Source organism: Emys orbicularis, chromosome 5 (genome assembly GCF_028017835.1).
Source record: "Emys orbicularis isolate rEmyOrb1 chromosome 5, rEmyOrb1.hap1, whole genome shotgun sequence".
NCBI classification, from domain to species: domain Eukaryota; kingdom Metazoa; phylum Chordata; order Testudines; family Emydidae; genus Emys; species Emys orbicularis.
The window spans coordinates 132028184-132047908 of NC_088687.1; the positions used below are offsets into that span (position 1 = coordinate 132028184).

The 19725-nt window shown below is 43.6% G+C and overlaps 1 protein-coding gene across 1 annotated transcript in view; it reads right to left on the minus strand.

Annotated features, from left to right (window-relative positions):
* Nucleotides 1-14305, minus strand: part of KRCC1 (lysine rich coiled-coil 1) — a 35491-nt gene extending 21186 nt beyond the window's left edge. The window contains exon 1 of the mRNA XM_065405412.1: nt 14161-14305. Within this exon, the coding sequence (XP_065261484.1) occupies nt 14161-14305 (145 nt within the window). The remainder of the gene's footprint in view (nt 1-14160) is intronic.
* Nucleotides 14306-19725: the final 5420 nt, after the last annotated feature.

Below are 19725 nucleotides of genomic sequence, written 5' to 3' on the forward strand. Positions count from 1 at the left end.
AAAGCTCCGTTTCTTCCAGCCTAAGAACTCAGGAGATGAAACTCAGCTGGTTTAGAGACCTACACAGAAAGATGCCTATTTGACTTCCCTGATGGTTGTGAGAAGATGGACACTTCTTTGCTAGGAAATGGACTAAAACCAAACATTTCAGATAGATCAGAGCGCAGCCACATGAGTCCTTAGATATTTTATACTTTTTAAAAAACAGTATTTTTTTTTAATTACAGATGGATTTTTTAAAAATCTGCTGCATGTGCTATTGGCAATGAAGTGTCTCATGTACAAACGATGACCACACTGGCAGATTTATTGGCATGAAATACAGCAGATTGTAGCCATCCTCATCTTTAATGTGGGCTGTGGCCTGTGGAGACTACAAGTGCTTAGCAAAGACATTTGCTTAATTTAGCACATCTCTTAGAATCAATTAAAATAGTCTGAATTTTCGCTAACAAAGAGATATTCCCAGGACAGAAGGTACAAAGTCAATATAGTTTTTACTTGTTGCACAGTTAGGGATAATTGATAATGAATGGCAGCTGAGGGAACATTAAGCAAATTTACAAGGGTGGAGTTTGCAAAGAAAAGAAGTGAACAATGGGGAAAAAACCACACACGCTTCTTAATACCACTTCCCAAGAACTGTAATCTTGAAAGAAAGTCATTCTCTTTGTATCTATTGAACAAAACTCCTCCCCCTAATTCAGTGCTCATCTGCTCTCTGGTGCAGAACTTGTCTATATTACCTTGGATTCTACTGTTTCCCTTTATTTGCATTTAGGATCTTACCTTCTGAGCCCAACTCAGAGAGAGAAGTCTAATAATCTGAACCCAGGACTGGGACACAAAATATTCACATTCTAAACTTACTCTGAGCCAAATCTTATGCTTTGATAATCATTACAGAGATGCTGAAAATTTATTAACTTATTACTAAAGCATTTTGGAAGCTTTTTGAAAGTTCCTTTTACAGCAAAAACAGACTTCCTAGACACTTTAGCTATGCTTACATCAGTGATTGTTCTCTAATCCTTATAAAGGTGACTGCACATCCATGTCCCAGATGAGCTTGGATTTAAAAAATATGAGTATATGAAAACTCTACTATATTTATTACTATGTTATCCTTATGCTTTACCGTATTAAAGACTCAGAATAAATGTAATTCATTTGTATGCCAAAATTCTAAGCATTATTCTTTATTAAAAGACATTCACTATGAAAGTCTTTAAAAAACCATTCATCTCCTAATGTTTATTTTTATCTTTATAGAAAGCCCATTTCCACAGCAAGCAACTATCCATTATTTCCCACTTGAACCCATTATCCTTAGTTTGGGGTAGCATAATTATTAACCGCAGCTAAGTGTGGTATCACAAACAAATTATCATGTGAGAAACAAATTCAGATGAAGAGGAGAGACCCAATTGTACCTGAACAGATACATACTCAAATAAACCAATCGTTCTTGGGAGCAGTAGCTCTTGTACATCCACCAGCAGCACTGTGCCCAAAGCTATCAATGAGGTACACTAGTTAATGGCAGATGGTCAGACAGCAGAGCAAACAACACTTTTGGGGGGAACCTGCATAAGAAGTGTCTTAATTTTTCAAAATGATCAGTTTAATAAAAAAAAAAAAAAAAAAGACATTTTCTACCCGATTGTAATACCAAGTACAGTATTGGGCCCAAATATAATCGGCACCTCTTTATAAGGCCATAATCAACACATTTTTATCATTTAAATTTGCTTTTACTTTTCCGCTGTCTGAAAATAGCATTCTTAAGTTGTAAAATAAACATTTTTGTTCTTTTCGACTTAGTAAGCAAATATCCTGTTATGACTGCTTGAAATAAACAACCATTTAATTTACTTCCTTGTTCTATTTGTATTCATGTTCTTAAACTGCACCCAGTAGATTCAACATGAGCAGTGCAGGAGTCCTGTTTGTTAACTGCTTGAAAGCCACAACTGGCAATACAAAGCACCTTTGGTGTAGATCCTAGTGGATTATAACAATTTAAAGGCAGCTTAAGCCACTTGACTGTAGCCCTTTGAGAGCATTTAGAAAGAATACAGAAGACTCTACTTTTTGATCCACTTTATATTAACCTTTAATCTGACAACGACTAGTGATGAGAAGTCGCGGGATCATAATGGAGAACATCAATTACCACCAGAATGGAGACACTCGATGAGGGTGGGAATGCAACATCCAAAAGAAGAGGAATTCACACTAATGTACTCATCGACTCAGCATTTATATATTGCTTTTCATCTACAGAACTCCCAATGCTTTTTGATTTAGCATTATCATCACCCCTATCATACAGGGAGGGTAAGAGGTGCTTAAATTGGGCATCTCCACCACTTCCCCCCCAAAAAACCCAAATGGACAGTTTTGAAAATTTGGGCCCAGTTGAATAGCCTACTGCAGACTCACTGTCCAGCAATAGAGTTAAGAGACAAGGATTCAATTCCTGACACACTGTTCTCAGCTACCCCACTGTAGGAGCATGGTTTGCTGCATTTGTTTTAGCCTTGTAACTATTTGTCTGTTCCTCCTTTGGCACAGTGCTTTGGCACAGCAATTAAAGCAGTGACATATGCAGGCACTCAAAAAAGCACTTTATGAAATATTACTGTACTAATTTATTTTTGCTACATGCTAAAAGTTCAGACATTTTCTCTTAACTTTGTCCTAACAAAAGTGTAGGGACAGATACTGGAGGTTAAGATTTAGAGAAAACTTTTGGAGATCCCCATGAAAATTCTGATTATGTCATTTAATAGGCATCTTCAAGATGTTTTTAAAATTTCTCTTTGCACACAGTCTATTTCCACTCCTCTTCAGGCTATGTCTACACTACCGTGGTAAGTCGTCCTATGCTATGCAACTCCAGCTACGTTATTCACGTAGCTGGAGTCGATGTACCTTAAGGTCGAGTTACCGTGGGGTCTACACTGCAGGGGGTGTACCTTACTCTTCTCGTTGGGGGTAGAGTACAGGGGTCAACTGGAGAGCGATCTGCAGTTGATTTGGCGGGTCTTAACTAGACCCGCTAAATCGAGTGCCGGTGGATCGATCTCAGAGCATCGATCCCTGCAGTAGAGTAGACCTGTCCTCAGTCTTCAACTTTTAAGAAGTGTAAGATTAATGTTGTTAAAACATTAGAAAAGTTATATTGTAGACATGCTATAGTTTTGTGCAGAAGCTTTTTGATCAGAGTGTGAAGGAAAAGGAAGTGTGCTCAACCTCACTATTTCTAACAGCTCTTCTTCCCTGATTCTCAAGGATAACTTGCAAGAGTACAGAAATCTAGAAGAGTGCAAAGAAAAACTGTGGGCCAAATACAGCCCTTGGGCAAGAGGGGTCAATGGGGTTTCAGTTTGAAGGCACCAATAAAACACAATAAAGTCAATTTCTGCTCTCAAATACCACAGAGACAGGTATAGTATTAAAAGTCAGGACTACAACATTAACATATATACGCATTGACTTCAACAAATATGTAGAGCAGATGTTGACCCCAAAAGTGATTTTCTTATTTCACAAGCATTTTTACATGATTTTCTATATGCTGCCTCATAGTAACTGCAAGAAGGAAAGGCAGAGGTTCTATTGTAGGAAATACTGGAAAACAGTCTCTTTCTTGGTAATTGTTTTTGGGGAGGCAGAAGGGAAAGTAGTCTCAACCATACATAAAAACATGTTCACTAGAAGCGCTAGAAAAATCAAATGATGTTTTCTTAACACCTTTCATCCCAAACTACAGGCATACAACACTACCGAAATATAGCCACCGCTGGGACGCAATGGAGCAGCCAAACATGCACACAAGCCACTGCACAGCTGGTTAAAAGGGAACTCTTAAAGGCACGTCAGGACAAATGCCCTATTCCTGTGAAAAGTGCCAAAGGTTTATTTTATTTATTTTTAAACAATGGAGAGCAGAGAGGACCCCAATTTTTAAGGTCTCATCCTGGTGACCAATTTGAAAGGTGGCTGCAAGCTCAAGTGTGGAGTCAAAGAGAAAACGGTGAACCTCAGAGACAAGACAAAGCAGAACTAGATAGACGTGGGCTTCAGCAGCTGGCTGATGAAAGGATGTGCCACCCATGAGGAAAAATCTGAAACTGTTCATTATTTAAGAAAATTGAAATAGGTTTAGTCAGTGAAAGTTTTTCAAAACCCAAGAGATTATAAAAAAGTGGAATGTTACAACTGTACTTTGTTGCTTGGAAAAGCATAGCATAAAACTGAAATGGCTACACTTGAAATTTCAATAAAGTGCCTTCATTTTCGAAGCTATGAGATAATTTGGGTGAGATTTTCAAGAGACCTCAGCACTGGCCTGTCTGCTTCCACTGAATCAATGGTAAAGATTCAGTTGACTTCAATAGAAGCAGAGTTAGGCCAATGCAGAGTGCTTCTGAAAAAATCCCATTCTATATTTTCAAAGTGAACCACAGAGAAATCTTTTGTGGTAGTTGCCTAGATAGGATGGTGCACAAAATTAGGCCCAATCCCACAAACACTTTTGCACGTGCTTGACTCCCAGGCATAGTCTCATTGACTTCAGTGGGACTACATGTGCAAGTTACGTACAAGCATTTGCAGGTTAAGGGCCTAAAATCTGCTATATACTGATAAAACAAGAGTTCAGTGGGGATTGTTAGAACTGGTGCTGGCCAAGCCAGATCATAACATGGTTTGGTCTTGACTGCACAAACCCTGTTATAGCTCGTTGTGGCTTAAGTGAACAGGTCTTAGGCCCACCTTAATATACAGAGCAGTGAAAAGGTATTATACTTGACTTAACATATAAAGGACAAGCTTTTGGCAAGACTTGTCCTAGACAGGGTGTGCATCAGTAAGCCTCTTCTCCCCCATACCCACCTTTGAAATGTTTCGAAGTGATGCACAACTTAGACACCAAAAGTTCAATATTGGATTTTAAAGAAAATTAAAGATGAAAGCCCAATATATCAGCCATTGTCATGCCCCAAAATAAAGGAGTCTACTCTTACCCATGAAGTTATTCTGATTGGCTCTGCCATTTCCATTTCTCTTCCTCTATTTTCCTTAGTCTCATCATTTCAATCCGTGTTCTTTTGTTTCCATTTCTCTGGCTCTTGCACACACTGTTCCAAGTCACAGTGAGCTCTGCTCATTATATTCTATCAAACCAATGACATCCTGATCAGTGCATTACAGCTGAAGCAAATTGAAACGAACAAGATTTTTTTAAAAAGTTGGAACAGCAATGAAATGTCTAGGTCTTGTCAGCATCAAGTCACTTTCACTGTAACACACTGCTCAGGATTGCAGGGATCACACATTGTCTCTTGGATATCTGCCGAGCAAGGAGTTATGCATTGTTTCTGGTAAATGGGACATACAGCATGGTTTGTCCCAGCAAGAATTAACAACTTCTTAAAGGAACAATGAACTCTAAATGTTATATCCTAGCATTGCACATGAGGCTGCCAAAAGCAGCCTCAAAAAATCAACAGCACAAATAAGTTTTTAAAAAACTGCAGGATAATAGACCATGTTACTTCTCTTGCTGAAAGTGTCACTTTATTTTCTTTGGATGGCAGAACCATTTTGTTTTGTGGTTCTCATATCCTAAGAAGGTATGACAATACTAAAAAAGAAACATGGAGTATCTCCTGTTGATATCAAACATTCAACAAAGATGAAAGTCAATGTGCACATTGTTAGATATAGTTTTCTGCTCTTCTGGCATGTAAGAATTCCTATAAGATGATGGATATGGTATTCACTAGCATTTGAAATAATATTTCTAAAGGACTCATTATACTCAGCGCTCCTTGAAGACTGGCTTGTAGAACACTGTGTAACAGCTCTCATTTTATGCTCATTACATGTTTTGGTGGGAGGACGGAAGATGAATTGTTCAGAGCAAAGACATTAATATACTGACTTAAGTCACACATTGTCTTTCTGTAGAGGGGTCATGGCTGTGATCCCAAAAAAGGTAAGTTGTTTAGAGCTCATATTGTTTTGTTTAATTAGCAACAAAAGAGTATGAGCTTGAATCCTTAAAATGCCGTGAAAGACCTCAGGCTTAGGCTGTGGAAGGACAGATGCCAGAATAGGTCCCCAAAGCTAAAAACTGCTGTTAATTTAAAAATATATACATATGAAGAACCCTTTTCCTACACAAATTAAATTGTGCCATCACAAGTGACATTCATACCTACAGTTGTATAAGTTTACTTTGACATGGCTATTAATTAGAGCTGTCGATTAATCATAGTTAACTCATGCGATTATCCCAAAAAAATTGCGATTAAAAATATTAAGCACAATTAATCTCAGTTTTAATTGCACTGTTAAGCAATAGAATACCAATTGAAATATATTAAATATTTTGGATTTTTTCTACATTTTGATATATATTGCATTGTGTTGTAATTGAAATCAAAGTGTATATAATTTTTTATTCTAAATATGTGCACTGTAAAAATGATAAACAAATGAAATAGTATTTTTCAATATACCTCATACAAGTACTGTAGTGCAATCTTTGTCGTGAAAATGCAATTTAGAAATGTAGATTTTTTTTGTTGCATAACTCCACTCAAAAACAAAACAATGTAAAACTTCAGAGCCTACACGTCCACTCAGTCCTATGTCTTGTTCAGCCAATTGCTAAGACAAACAAGTTTGTTTACATTTACAGGCGATAATGCTGCCCTCTTCTTATTTACAATGTCACCAGAAAGTGAGAACAGGCCTTTGCATGGCATTTTTGTAGATGGCATTGCAAGGTATTTACATGCAAGATATGCTAAACATTCATATGCCCCTTCATGCTTCGGCCACCATTCCAGAGGACATGCGTCCATGCTGATGATGCTTGTTAAAAAAATAATGTGTTAATTAAATTTGTGATTGAACTCCTTGGGGGAGAATTGTATGTGCCCTGCTCTGTTTTACCTGCATTCTGCCATATATTTCATGTTATAGCAGTCTCAGCTGAGGACCCAGCACATGTTGTTCATTTTAAGAACACTTTCAAAACACAAAGAAGGTACCAATCTGAGATTTCTAAAGATAGCTACAGCACTCGACCCAAGGTTTAAGAATCCGAAGTACCTTCCAAAATCTGAGAGGGACAAGGTGTGGAGCATGCTTTCAGAAGTCTTAAAAGAGCAACACTCTGATGCAGAAACTACAGAACCCGAACCACCAAAAAAGAAAATCAACTTTCTGCTGGTGACATCTGACTCAGGTAATGAAAATGAACATGCGCTGGTCCGCACTGCTTTGGATTGTTATCGAGCAGAACTTGTCATCAGCATGGACGCATGTCCCCTAGAATGGTGGTTGAAGCATGAAGGGACATATGAATCTTTAGTGCACCTGGCACGTAAATCTCTTGCGACGCCAGCTACAACAGTGCCATGTGAACGCCTGTTCTCACTTTCAGGTGACATTGTAAATAAGAAAAGGGCAGCATTATCGCCTGCAAAAGTAAACAAACTTGTTTGTCTGAGCAATTGGCTGAACAAGAAGTAGGACTGAGTGGACTTGCAGGCTCTAAAATTTAACATTGTTTTATTTTGAATGCAGTTTTTTAGTACATAATTCTACATTTGTAAGTTCAACTTTCATGACAAAGAGATTGCACTACAGTACTTGTATTAGATGAACCGAAATATACTATTTCTTTTGGTTTTTTACAGTGCAAATATTTGTAATCAAAAATATAAAGTGAGCACTGTACACTTTGTAGTCTGTGTTATAATTGAAATCAATATATTTGAACATGTAGAAAACACCCAAAAATATTTAAATAAATGGTATTCTATTATTAACAGTATGATTAATTTTTTTAATCGCTTGCCAGCCCTATTAACATTCTCCCTTTAGGCTAGTTCATGTCCAAACACATGACTAGCAGCCCCTACTATATATGCTGACAAGAACAGATAGTCAATAAGAACTAGATTCATGAAAGCTAACAGAAGTATTGGGAGCATAAGCTTTCGTGGGTAAGAACCTCACTTCTTCAGATGCAAGTAATGGAAATCATTACTTGCATCTGAAGAAGTGAGGTTCTTACCCACGAAAGCTTATGCTCCCAATACTTCTGTTAGTCTTAAAGGTGCCACAGGACCCTCTGTTGCTTTTTACAGATTCAGACTAACACGGCTACCCCTCTAATACTAGTTCTTATTGTTACCCATACCAGCTAACAGAGATATTTTAATGGTGTGAGAATGTATTGTTTGCAAAATTAACATTTTAAAGGGACATTAGTGAATGGAGGGCCCTTAAACACTCTACTCCCTAGTTCATATGAATAAATCCTCTTTCGCCAGAGGAGTAACCTCTAGCACAGGGGTCGGCAACCTTTCAGAAGTGGTGTGCCCAGTCTTCATTTATTCACTCTAATTTAAGGTTTCGCGTGCCTGTAATACATTTTAATGTTTTTAGAAGGTCTCTTTCTATAAGTCTATAATATATAACTAAACTATTGTTGTATATAAAGTAAACAAGATTTTTAAAATGTTTAAGAAGCTTCATTTAAAATTAAATTAAAATGCACAGCCCCCTGGATCGGTGGCCAGGACCTGGCAGTGAGAGTGCCACTGAAAATCAGCTCGCGTGCCACCTTTGGCACACATGCCATAAGTTGCCTACCCCGCTCTAGCATTTTTAAAATACTTCTTCTGGTAGCTGGTGCAGAAGGCTATTGGAAATGAGGAATACTTTCAATACATAGTTTCACCCCGAGACCTTTGGTGCTAATGAGTTTATAAAATGCCAAGTTTCAACTGAAGGCATGTGCGGTTACCCAAAAAACAAAAACAAAAAACCAACCCCACAAACATGAGAAAACAGGACTTTGTACCACTTTCCCCAAACGTATTCATCTGAAGAAAGTAAATGCTCATCTTCAAGAATTTGATTGTTTAAAAGGGCTTAGTGTCAGTTTGCCACCCATACTTAAAGCACTTTTATTACTCATAAGGAATCATTTTGTCACTATTATTTCTGTTCATCACTGCAGCAGACCTGTACTAATTTGCACTAGCGATGGGGTGATCTATTGTTAATTTAATCACTAATGCAGGTTTCAGAAATTTAACAATAAAACAATTATACACCACTAATTGTACTTGGTTAATTTAGACTTTAGTTCCATTTTAATTTGTAGTACTCCGTGTCCTAGCAAGTATTTTGTAGATAAATACATAAATGAAGCCTAACATGGCAGGCTTATTTACTATCTGTGCTATTGAACCTCTGGCAAGATGAGGTAGTAATGTGTGTGTTTAGCTACATGTTAGTATGTGTGATTAGCTATATGTTACCACACATGATGCTTTCTACAGGAGAATCTCTCTACGATCAAATGGTAAGAGGTGGTAAACATTTTTTTTACTGTTCTCTCACCCTAAGCCACAACCTCAAGATTAAGCTTCAGGACTCTATTTCACAGGTCTGATGTATAAAATTTGGTTCATATTTGTTGTTGAGATTTAAAGAAAATTCCAGAAGATTTAGGACAGTGATGTGCACTGCTTGACGAACTCTCTACACCTGGCAGGTAGTCTCCCTTTTGTAATTTTTAAGAACTCAGGGTCAAGTAATTTGGCTCTATTTACATATCATACCTGTTCTTCAGTGCTGCTTCATGAAAGGACAGCACCTTTCCACTTACAGCAAAACATATGCAAGTCAGCCTCACATTCACATCTTGTTTGTTATTAGTTTCTCCCTTAAGTTTTAAATGCTACTTGCTTTTAGACACTGTCATGGTGGGAAATATTTTATTTCACGGGGGAACTGCACTGCCACATTTCTGCCATTTTCTTAATCTTAGTAAGATTTTTTTTCCTCCCCCATGTGCGGTAATGGATATCATAGCATGTATGAGAAAATTGTCTACAGGGAGGCAAATGCACCGGGTGCATCAGGATCAGTATGTAGATCTCACTGCAAGACAGATTAGGCATCACCAAAAAGTATATAAAATATAGATATGAGTCTCGAACTGTGAGAATTTGAATGAGTGAGATTTTAAATGTCTCACTGAAACATACAGCAAAATCCAACCTCACAAAGGAGAGACTTCAAACTCTGGCTTAAAATGCATCACAGAGAAGAGAGAGTCACCCTTACCCCAATGAATGAGACTTGGCAGGCCTGACAGGGTATATATTTACATACACACTAGCTGCACTACAGGTTTGCTATGCTCCAGAGCCAAAAAGCATACCTGTTGCCAAGACGTGCTCACGTGGAAAGGAGGAAGACTCCCAGGTTAAAGGAATGGATTTCAAAGCGGTGTTTGAAATTTCTCTCTCCTGTGACACAGGGTTTTGCTGTGCGTGTTTCACTGAGATTTAAAATCTCACGCATTATTTTCTGAAATCTCCCTCATTTAAATTCTCGCAGCCCAAGAGGCCTGGTAAACCGTGGTTAGGTGTAGTTACTGTCTCCTCACAGGAGGGTCTGAGAGCCCCCAGCCCTTCAGCCTCTGCTTTGCAACTACACCATAGCTCCAGCTACTACTCCCAAGGCTATCCCCAATGTCCCCTCTAACACCTATCCCCACCTAGCCTCTTCTTCTCTCCAGCCCCCACACCTTCCCTTTAACACTCCCCACCAGCCTCTCCCCTCTACTACCACCACCACTCCCTCTTCCAACACCTCCCACCCCCAGCCAGACTCTTCCTCCCCACAACACTCCATACCTCCCCTCCCCCTTTCTACCCCACCCCTCTCCCACCCAAAAACTAACAGCAACTTTTTTTTTTTTTTTTTTTTTTTTAAAGTACATCAGAAGCAGGAAGCCTGCCAATAAATCAGTAGGGCCACTGGACGATCAAGGTGCTGAAGAAGCACTCCAGGAAGACAAGGCTGTTGTGGAGAAGCCAAATGAATTCTTTGCATCGGTCTTCACTGCAGAGGATGTGAGGGAGATTCCCACACCTGAGCCATTCCTTTTAGGTGACAAATCTGATTAATTGTCCCAGATTGAGAGGTCAATAGGGTAGGTTTTGGAACAAATTGGTAAATTAAACAGTAATAAATCACCAGCAGCAGATGGGATTCACTCAAGAGTTCTGAAGGAACTCAAATATGAATTTGCAGAACCATTAACTGCAGCATATAACATTGCTTAAATCAGTCTCTGTATCAGATGACTGGTGGATAGCTAATGTGATGTTGATTTAAAAAAAAAAAAAAAAAGAAGACGACTCCAGAGGTGATCCTGGCAATTACAAGCCAATAAGCCTAATTTCAATACCAGGCAAATTGGCTGAAACTACAATAAAGAACAGAATTATCAGACGCACAGATGAACACAATATGTTGGGAAAAAGAGTCAATACAGATTTTATAAAGGGAAATTATGCCTCTCTAATCTACTAGAATTCTCTGAGGGTGTCAACAAACAAGTGGACAAGGGTTAGCTAGTGGATATAGTGTACTTGGACATTCAGAAAACTTTTGACAAGGTCGCTCACAAGATTCTTAAGCAAAATAATTAGTCATGGGATAAGAGGGAAGGTCCTCTCACGGATCAGTAACTGGTTAAAAGATAGGAAACAAAGGATAGGAATAAATAGTCAGTTTTCACAGTGGAGAGAGTAAATAGCGGGGGCCCCCAAGGATCTGTATTGGGACCAGTGCTGTTAAACATATCCACAAATGATTTGGGAAAAGAGGTAAACAGTGATATGGCAAACTCTGTACATGATACAAAATTATTCAAGATAGTGAGTCCAAAACAGACTGAAGTGTTACAAAAGGATCTCACTAAACTGGGTGACTGGACAACAAAATGGCAGATGAAAATCAATGTTGACGAATGCAAAGTAATGCACCTTGGAAAACATAATCCCAACTATCCTTACAAAATGATGGGGTCTAAATTAGCTGTTACCACTCACAAAAGAAATCTTGGAGTCATTGTAGATAGACTCTGTGAGTGCTCCATGGCTGAGCACCCAGGGAGAAAAGTTAGCAGGTGCTCAGCACCCACCAGCAGCCAAGCTCCCCATTCTCTCCCCAGTGCCTGTCCCCTGCCGGCGGCCCCGCTGATCACTCCTCCCCCGCCCTCCCAGTGCCTCCCGCCTGCCACAAACAGCTGTTTTGCGGTGTGCAGGTCGGCTCTGGGAGGGCAGGGGAGGAGTGGGGATGGGGCGCACTCGAGGGAGGGGGTGGAAAGAGGCAGGGCGGAGGCAGACCAGAGGGGGGATAGAGGTGTGGCAGGGGCTTGGGGACAGGGGTGGAGTGGGGACAGGGTCTGGAGCGGAGGGGGCAGGGGGTCGAGCACCCCCCGGGTAGAGGGGATGTCGGCATGTATGAACAGAATGTTAGAAACCCTTAGGAAAGAGATAAATAATATCACAGAAAATATCATAATGCCACTACGTAAATGCATGCTATGCCCACACCTTGAATACTGCAGGCAGTACTGGTCATCCCATCTCAAAAAAGATATATTATAATTGGAAGTAGTACAGAGGAGGGCAACAAAAATGATGAGGGGTAGGGAACCGTTTCCATATGAGAGGTTAAAAAGACTGGGACTGTTCAGCTTAGAAAAGAGACTACTAAAGGGAGGACATGACAGCAGTCTATAAAATCATGACTGGTGTGGAGAAAGTGAATAAGGAAGTGTTATTTACCCCTTCACATAACACAAGAACCACGGGTCAGCCAATGAAGTTAACAGGCGGCCCGTTTAAAACAAATATAAGGAAGTACTTCGTCATAAAACACACAGCTAACTTGTGGAACTCATCACCACAGCATATTGTGAAAGCCAGAACGATAATTGGATTAAAAAAAGATTTAGATAAGTTGATGAAAGATAGGCCCGTGAATGGGTTTTAGCTACGATGGTCAGAGGGACACAACCCCATACTTTGGGTGTCCCTAGCCTCTGACTGACAAAAGCTGGGACTGGACAACAGGGGCTGGATCACTGTAAATTGCCCTGTTCTATTCACTCCTTCTGAAGCATCTGGAACCAGCCGCTGTCTGGACAGGATACGGCCAGACAGACCATTGGGGTGACCCTGTGTGGCTGTTCTTATGTTCAACCGCCCCTGCTCCAGCCTCCCCTTGAACACCTCCTGCTTTTCCCTTCCCTCTGCCAGCCCCTTCCCGAGCCCAACACCCCCACCCTTTTTATTATTACTAGTCTCATGTTTTGTATTACTGCAGTATCCAGGAGGGTCAGCCCCATAGACTCCCCCAAGTGTAGCCCCCATCGCCCTTGTGGCCCTTCAGAGCAGCCCCCATTTCCCCATAGACTCCCCCCAGTGCAGCCCCCATTTCCCCATAGACTCCCCCCAGTGCAGCCCCCATCTTCCCCATAGACTCCCCCCAGTGCAGCCCCCATCTTCCCCATAGACTCCCCCAGTGCAGCCCCCATCTTCCCCATAGACTCCCCCAGTGCAGCCCCCATCTTCCCTGTGGCTCCCCCAGTGCAGCCCCCATTTCCCCATAGACTCCCCCCAGTGCCGCCCCCATCTTCCCTGTGGCTCCCCCCAGTGCCGCCCCCATCTTCCCTGTGGCTCCCCCCAGTGCCGCCCCCATCTTCCCTGTGGCTCCCCCCAGTGCCGCCCCCATCTTCCCTGTGGCTCCCCCCAGTGCCGCCCCCATCTTCCCTGTGGCTCCCCCCAGTGCCGCCCCCATCTTCCCATAGACTCCCCCCAGTGCCGCCCCCATCTCCCCTGTGGCCCCCCAGTGCCGCCCCCATTTCCCCATAGACTCCCCCCAGTGCCGCCCCCATTTCCCCATAGACTCCCCCCAGTGCCGCCCCCATCTCCCCTGTGGCTCCCCCCAGTGCCGCCCCCATCTCCCCTGTGGCTCCCCCCAGTGCAGCCCCCATTTCCCCATAGACTCCCCCCAGTGCCGCCCCCATTTCCGCATAGACTCCCCCCAGTGCCGCCCCCATCTCCCCTGTGGCCCCCCAGTGCAGCCTCCGCCCTCTCCCTTTCACACGTACAGGCCCTATCACGCCTCAGCCCCAGGCCCGCCCCGGGCCCGGCTCCCCGGCCTCGCTCTGCCTAGTCGGGCTGCTCCCCGCCAGGCTCCGGCCCCGCCCTATGGGGAGCGGGGGAGGGGCGCCCGGCCGGCCCCTCACTCACTCACCTTCTCTCTGGACAGTGGGCACGGGGCGCGGGGCCCTATCCCTACCCCCCGCCTCCCCCCCCACGGGGGCCGCCACCATGGGGGAGCCCGTGGGGCGGGCGCTCCCCGCTAGCTGCGCAGGGATGGCGGCGCCCCGCCCGGCCATCTTACAGCGAGCGCGCCTGCGCCGAGCCTAGAGACCAGCCGGCGGGCGGGGCCTCGAGCTCATGCGGCTTCCCGGCCAGGCCACCTTAAAAAAAACAAACCTCCGCCAGCGCCCAGCCCCCTTAACGAGAGCCGGGTCCGCCTCCCCCCGCAACAGAGCCTGGGCCCCTCAAGGGGAACCTGGTCCACCTTAACTAGCGCTCAGCTCCCCTTCAAGGGGAACCTGGTCCACCTTAACTAGCGCTCAGCTCCCCTTCAAGGGAACCTGGTCCACCTTAACTAGCGCTCAGCTCCCCTTCAAAGGACTAGTCCTCCTTAAATACTGGAGCACATGAAAATTACAGGTGCCATCCCGTAATAGCCCTTCTCCAGTTGCCCTTTGGCTCCAGGGATGGCAGGTCCCAGCATGCCATGCAGCTGCTCCATCCTGCAGACCGTGTAACCAGGCCACTGGGATCAAGGTCACGCTCTGGGTACCAGCACCTGCACCGCCTTGGGCATCAGGGCTGTGTTAACAGATGAGAGCGTTGCAGGCTGTGCTGTGGAGCTCTGTGGCCTACCTCAGGGGATCACACGTTGCCTATGTCTGCTCTGTGAGGTCTTTGGTTGTCTCTTGATGACATGGATGGCCTCCAAGACTCTCCATCCAGCTTGCCTCTTGATAGGTGCATAACAGAGCTGCAGTATTGCAAACCCCAAGTGTTCAAATATCATGAGCTCCACCAGCATGCCAGGTTGCACTGCCATTGACTGAAACAGGCCATCAGGCTCATCCAGCAGTGAGTGCTCTGGAAGATGAAGGAAATTAAAAATTGCTTCAGATTAAATTATGTTCAAGGTGAGGTCTGTACTAGAGATGGGCCTGACCTACAAAATGGAGACCTATGCTTGGGTCTGGATTTTGAACACTACAAAGGTCAAGGGTTTTGGCTGGGTTCCTGACAGAGGTGGGTGATTAACCTCAAATGTGGATTTGGATACAGATTTGGATTCCTCACTGCCAGCCTGTCCACTTTCCTCTAGGTCACAGTGGTTCTCAAACTTTTGCATTGGTGACCCCTTTCGCACAGCAAACCTCTAAGCGCAACCCGTCCTTATAAATTAAAAACACAATTTTTAATTTTTAGCACTATTATAAATGCTGGAGGCAAAGTGTGGTTTGGGGGTGGAGGCTGATGGCTTTTGACCCCTCACGGAATAACCTTGTGACCCCCTGCGGGGTCACGACCCATCAGTTTGAGAACCCCAGTCTAGGACCTGTTGCCTCCATGAGATTCACAGAGTTTCAGGGCTGTTGTAATGAGGCCCCTGAGATTTTTCTTTGCTCGCTCATAATTAGAGAATCAAATTCCATAATTAATTATAAGTTAATTATAAATTGTATGAGCCACTTAAACATTTGAGGATTCAGCTGTTGTGTTGGTGAGCTACTAGCACGTATTTGATGAAATTATGGACAGCAGATGGTGCTATTTGTTTTATTGATATAAGGGCAAGAAATAGAGGAAATTTTCCGTCAGAAAATGCCAATTAGTTGAAAGCAAAATGTTTCAGTGGAAACATGTTGATTTTGCCAAAAGTTCATTTAGAAAGAAAAACTGAAATAAATAAAGCATTTCAAATCTTCCATTTCAACCTTTTAGTAATGGAATGTTTTGATTTTCCATTTCAAAATGACTTTTTGTGTCAATTGATAAAAAAATTATGGTATATAATATAAAATTTAAAATTGAAATTGGAATGAAACATTTTGATTTTATCAAAGCAAGGTATTTCAATCAACCTGAAATTAATTTTTTTTGTTTGAAATTTTTTTCCATTGGAAATTTGAAATTTTTGCTTTCATTTCATTTTGGAATGGGAAAAAATTTCCCTGTCAGAGCTATCTGAAGTTTCAGAAAAGCTGAATCTTCCATGGGTATCTTCTTATTAATATTGGAATTTTAATTACATTTTGTGACACTACAGTATCATGGCCTACAAGTCCACTGAGTGGTAAACTTGTGCAACCTCTGATCAGCAGCAGAGAAATCTCGCTACTCACACAAACTCAAAAGCAGATCTTTCTAGACCTATTCAGAATTCATGCTTGCTATCTGAAGACCCAAAAAGGCTGACAGACTGCTGTTTACTTTCAGCGACCAAGGAGATGGTGCCACAGATGGTTGCACAAACACTCTAGTACAAACTGTGTTGAGGGTGAGAGGTCCCGAGCAATGGAGGCAGGGGTGGAAAAAGACAGCAGTTTCGAGGAGATCAGTTCGAATTGGAACGAAATCATTTTCAAAATGTTAGAATTTCCCGCAGAACTGGAATTCCAGCTCTAGAAGTTACTTCCTCTTTTACCCTTTTCTTCTATTTTATATGCCTAAAGCTTATAATTTGGTAATATAGATACAGTAGATCAAGCTATATTATTTGATACAGTATCATACGGTGTAATTTTATCACTAGATAAAATAAATCTTAAAGGTGTTTAAGTAGCTTTAATTTTCTTATATAGTTTAAGGCATTTTGTATCACCCTCCTTCAGTGTGGAGAAGTTTTGTTGCCTTGGCACCCTGACTACAAAATATTGCAAATAGTTCAGACCATGCCATCTTTTTAAAATAGAAATGTGATCAATATGATATATACAGTCAATCTTTAACAAAGGTCTATATACAAGGTATTTGTTTTGTATTAAAGAAGCTGATATGTTCAAATGGTACAGTATGTTGAAAAGCCAATGTGAAGTGTCAGTCTTTAAGATGAATCATCCAAAATATTATAAGGACTAAATGACCATAAAGCCTGATTAACTATATGATTAGAGAGACAAGGTGGGTGAGGTAATATCTTCTATTGGCTGAACTTCTGTTGGTGAGAGAGAGAAGCTTTTGAGCTTACACAGTGCTCCTCTGACCTCTTCTGTAAAGGGTATGGAACCTACAGGTTTGGTGCCTCAGGGGACACTGCTCACCTACAGGCAGAAAACCAAGCCTTACAGCCACAATGAATCATTTCCAGGTGGAAAACTGCACTTATGAGAACAGATCACAGGACTGCAAGTGGGCATGTCTCCCACAGCCCCACGGCACATGCCACCTTCAAGACCTGAACTCATAGTACCATTATCAGATTGCTACGATGGATTAACCAGGACAGGCTTCCATTTCCTGCTATGGCCCAATGCCTACCAGAGGAACCAGGGAGGGGTAGGACTGGTCATCAGCCTTCTAACAGGTCAGGCCCTGTACTGGGTGTTCCCTTTACTACAGCAGGATCACCCCATACTGGCCAGTTGGGACACCTTCCTCTGGCAATCTTTGACAACCCACACCGAGCTTGCATTGCGGAGGTGGTCATTCAGAGACTCCTCCAGGCCTCAGGGTGGGCTGCAAAGTATGCAGCCTGCTTTCAACGGCCTGGAATGAACTGGCCCAGCTATGCTAAATTCTGTCTTGATCTCAGCGAGGAAATAAAAGATGAGCTTGCCCCCCTGGTGCCTTCTGTGCATCTAGATGCATTTATTGAGCTCTGCTTCCAAATAGACACCAGACTTAGTGAGTAGCAACTTGAGAGGAAAGGGATTCCACCCTGCATCCAGGCACCACACACAACCCCTGCAAAGGCCCCCTTACCCAAGCTCATGCAAGTGGACATGGCATGAACCCAACTGGACCTTTCCGAACAGGACCAACAGCAGCATGAGAACTTGTGTTTTTACTGTGGTGGCACTGGCCACATGGTGTCCATCTGTCCAGCTAAGTCCCTAAACCCTGTGGTTCCAGGGAAATGAACTTGCAACCTCAGGCAACATCGAGAAAACTCCATCAAACCCCCTCCAGCAACCCATTCTGGGTGCCTGGTCTGATACAGGAAATGTCCCCACACCTATAACTTCAATTACAAGTCTGGCTCCAGGATTCTAGATAGATACTCTCCCACTCCCCTTCCCCTCAAGAAGCCTTATTGACTCTGGGGTCAACAATAACTTCACGGATACTACTGTGGCTCAAGTACTCAGCCTACCCATACAGACTAAGGCCACCCCTGATTTAGTCGAGACAGTCAATGGATCGCTGCTAGCCTCTGGCTCCGTCAGTCAAGAGTTTTGGAGGTGATGGTTGGGGAGCACTAGGAGCTCCTCCAGTTTAGCCTGATCCGGTCATCACACTTCTCTCTGGTACTTGGAATCCCCTGGTTGGCGAAACATGACCCGGATATCTCGTGGAGTGAGCACACCGTGACATTTAATTCTAAGTTTTTCCAGAACTACCTCCAGACTTCCAAGCTCGAGCCTCCAGAACCTCAGGTTCGATGCCTTGCCAGGGCTTTGGAAACAGGGAGAGATGCCTGGGCAACAGAGCAGGCCTCCTTGCTGCTAGGGTCAGCTATCACACTCCCAACAAAATACCAAGAGTTTTCAGATGTATTCAGAAAGTGAAACACAGACACAGTATCCCCTCACTGGGAATATGACTGCCTGATCAACCCGCGGGGGGTGGGGGTGGGGGTGGGGCTGGCTTGGGAGGCAGAGGGGAGCCACCCCCCAGCACTCACCGGCGGCACGGCTGGGGCCAGGTCGCTGCACTTCCCACTGCCGGTGAGTGCAGGCCCGGCCCTGCTGCAGTCCTCAGGGGCGGGAAGAGGCGGGGCTGGGGTGGCGCAGGGGTGGGAAAGAAGGGGCTGGGGTGGAGCGGGAGCGGGGGCTTTGGGGAAGGGGTGGAGTGGGGACGGGGCAGGGGCTTTGGGGAAGAAGTGGAGTGTGGTCAGGACTGGGGCAGAGCAGGGGCGGGAAGAGGCAGGGCTGGGGTGGAGCAGGGGCAGGGGCCTTAGGGAAGAGGTGGGGCAGGGGCTGGAGCAGCATGCAGGTGCCCCAAATTTCCTGGTGCCCTATGCAGCTGCGTACTTTGCATATGGGTAGGGACGGCCCTGGATGGACCACTATCTGGTTGCCTGCTTAGATGACATCCTAATTTACTCTGAAGACCAACCTATGCACAACCAGCATGGCCTCAAGGTCCAAAAAGGCTCTGCCAACATGGACTCTGTGCTAAGCTGGAGAAATGTATCTTCAGTCAGCCCACTGTGGAAATTCTTAGGTTACATTCTCTCTGCTGAGGGAGTCTTTATGAATCTGCAGAAGGTGGAAGTGGTTTGCAAGTGGGCAACACCATGAAGCAATTGAGAAATTCAGCACTTCATTGGGTTTGCAAATTTCTATAAACGCTGTATACGAGACTACCCCCAAATCCTGGCCCCTATAACTTCTCTGTGGGAAAATCTGCCCAGGTGTCTTGGACACCAGAAGCCCAAGAAGCCTTCACTCACCTAAAGGTAGGGTTCACCTTCACGCCCATCCTCGCGCATCCTGACCCAAGTCAGCTGTTTATCCTGGAAACCAATACTTCCACCATCGCCACTGGGGTAGTGCGG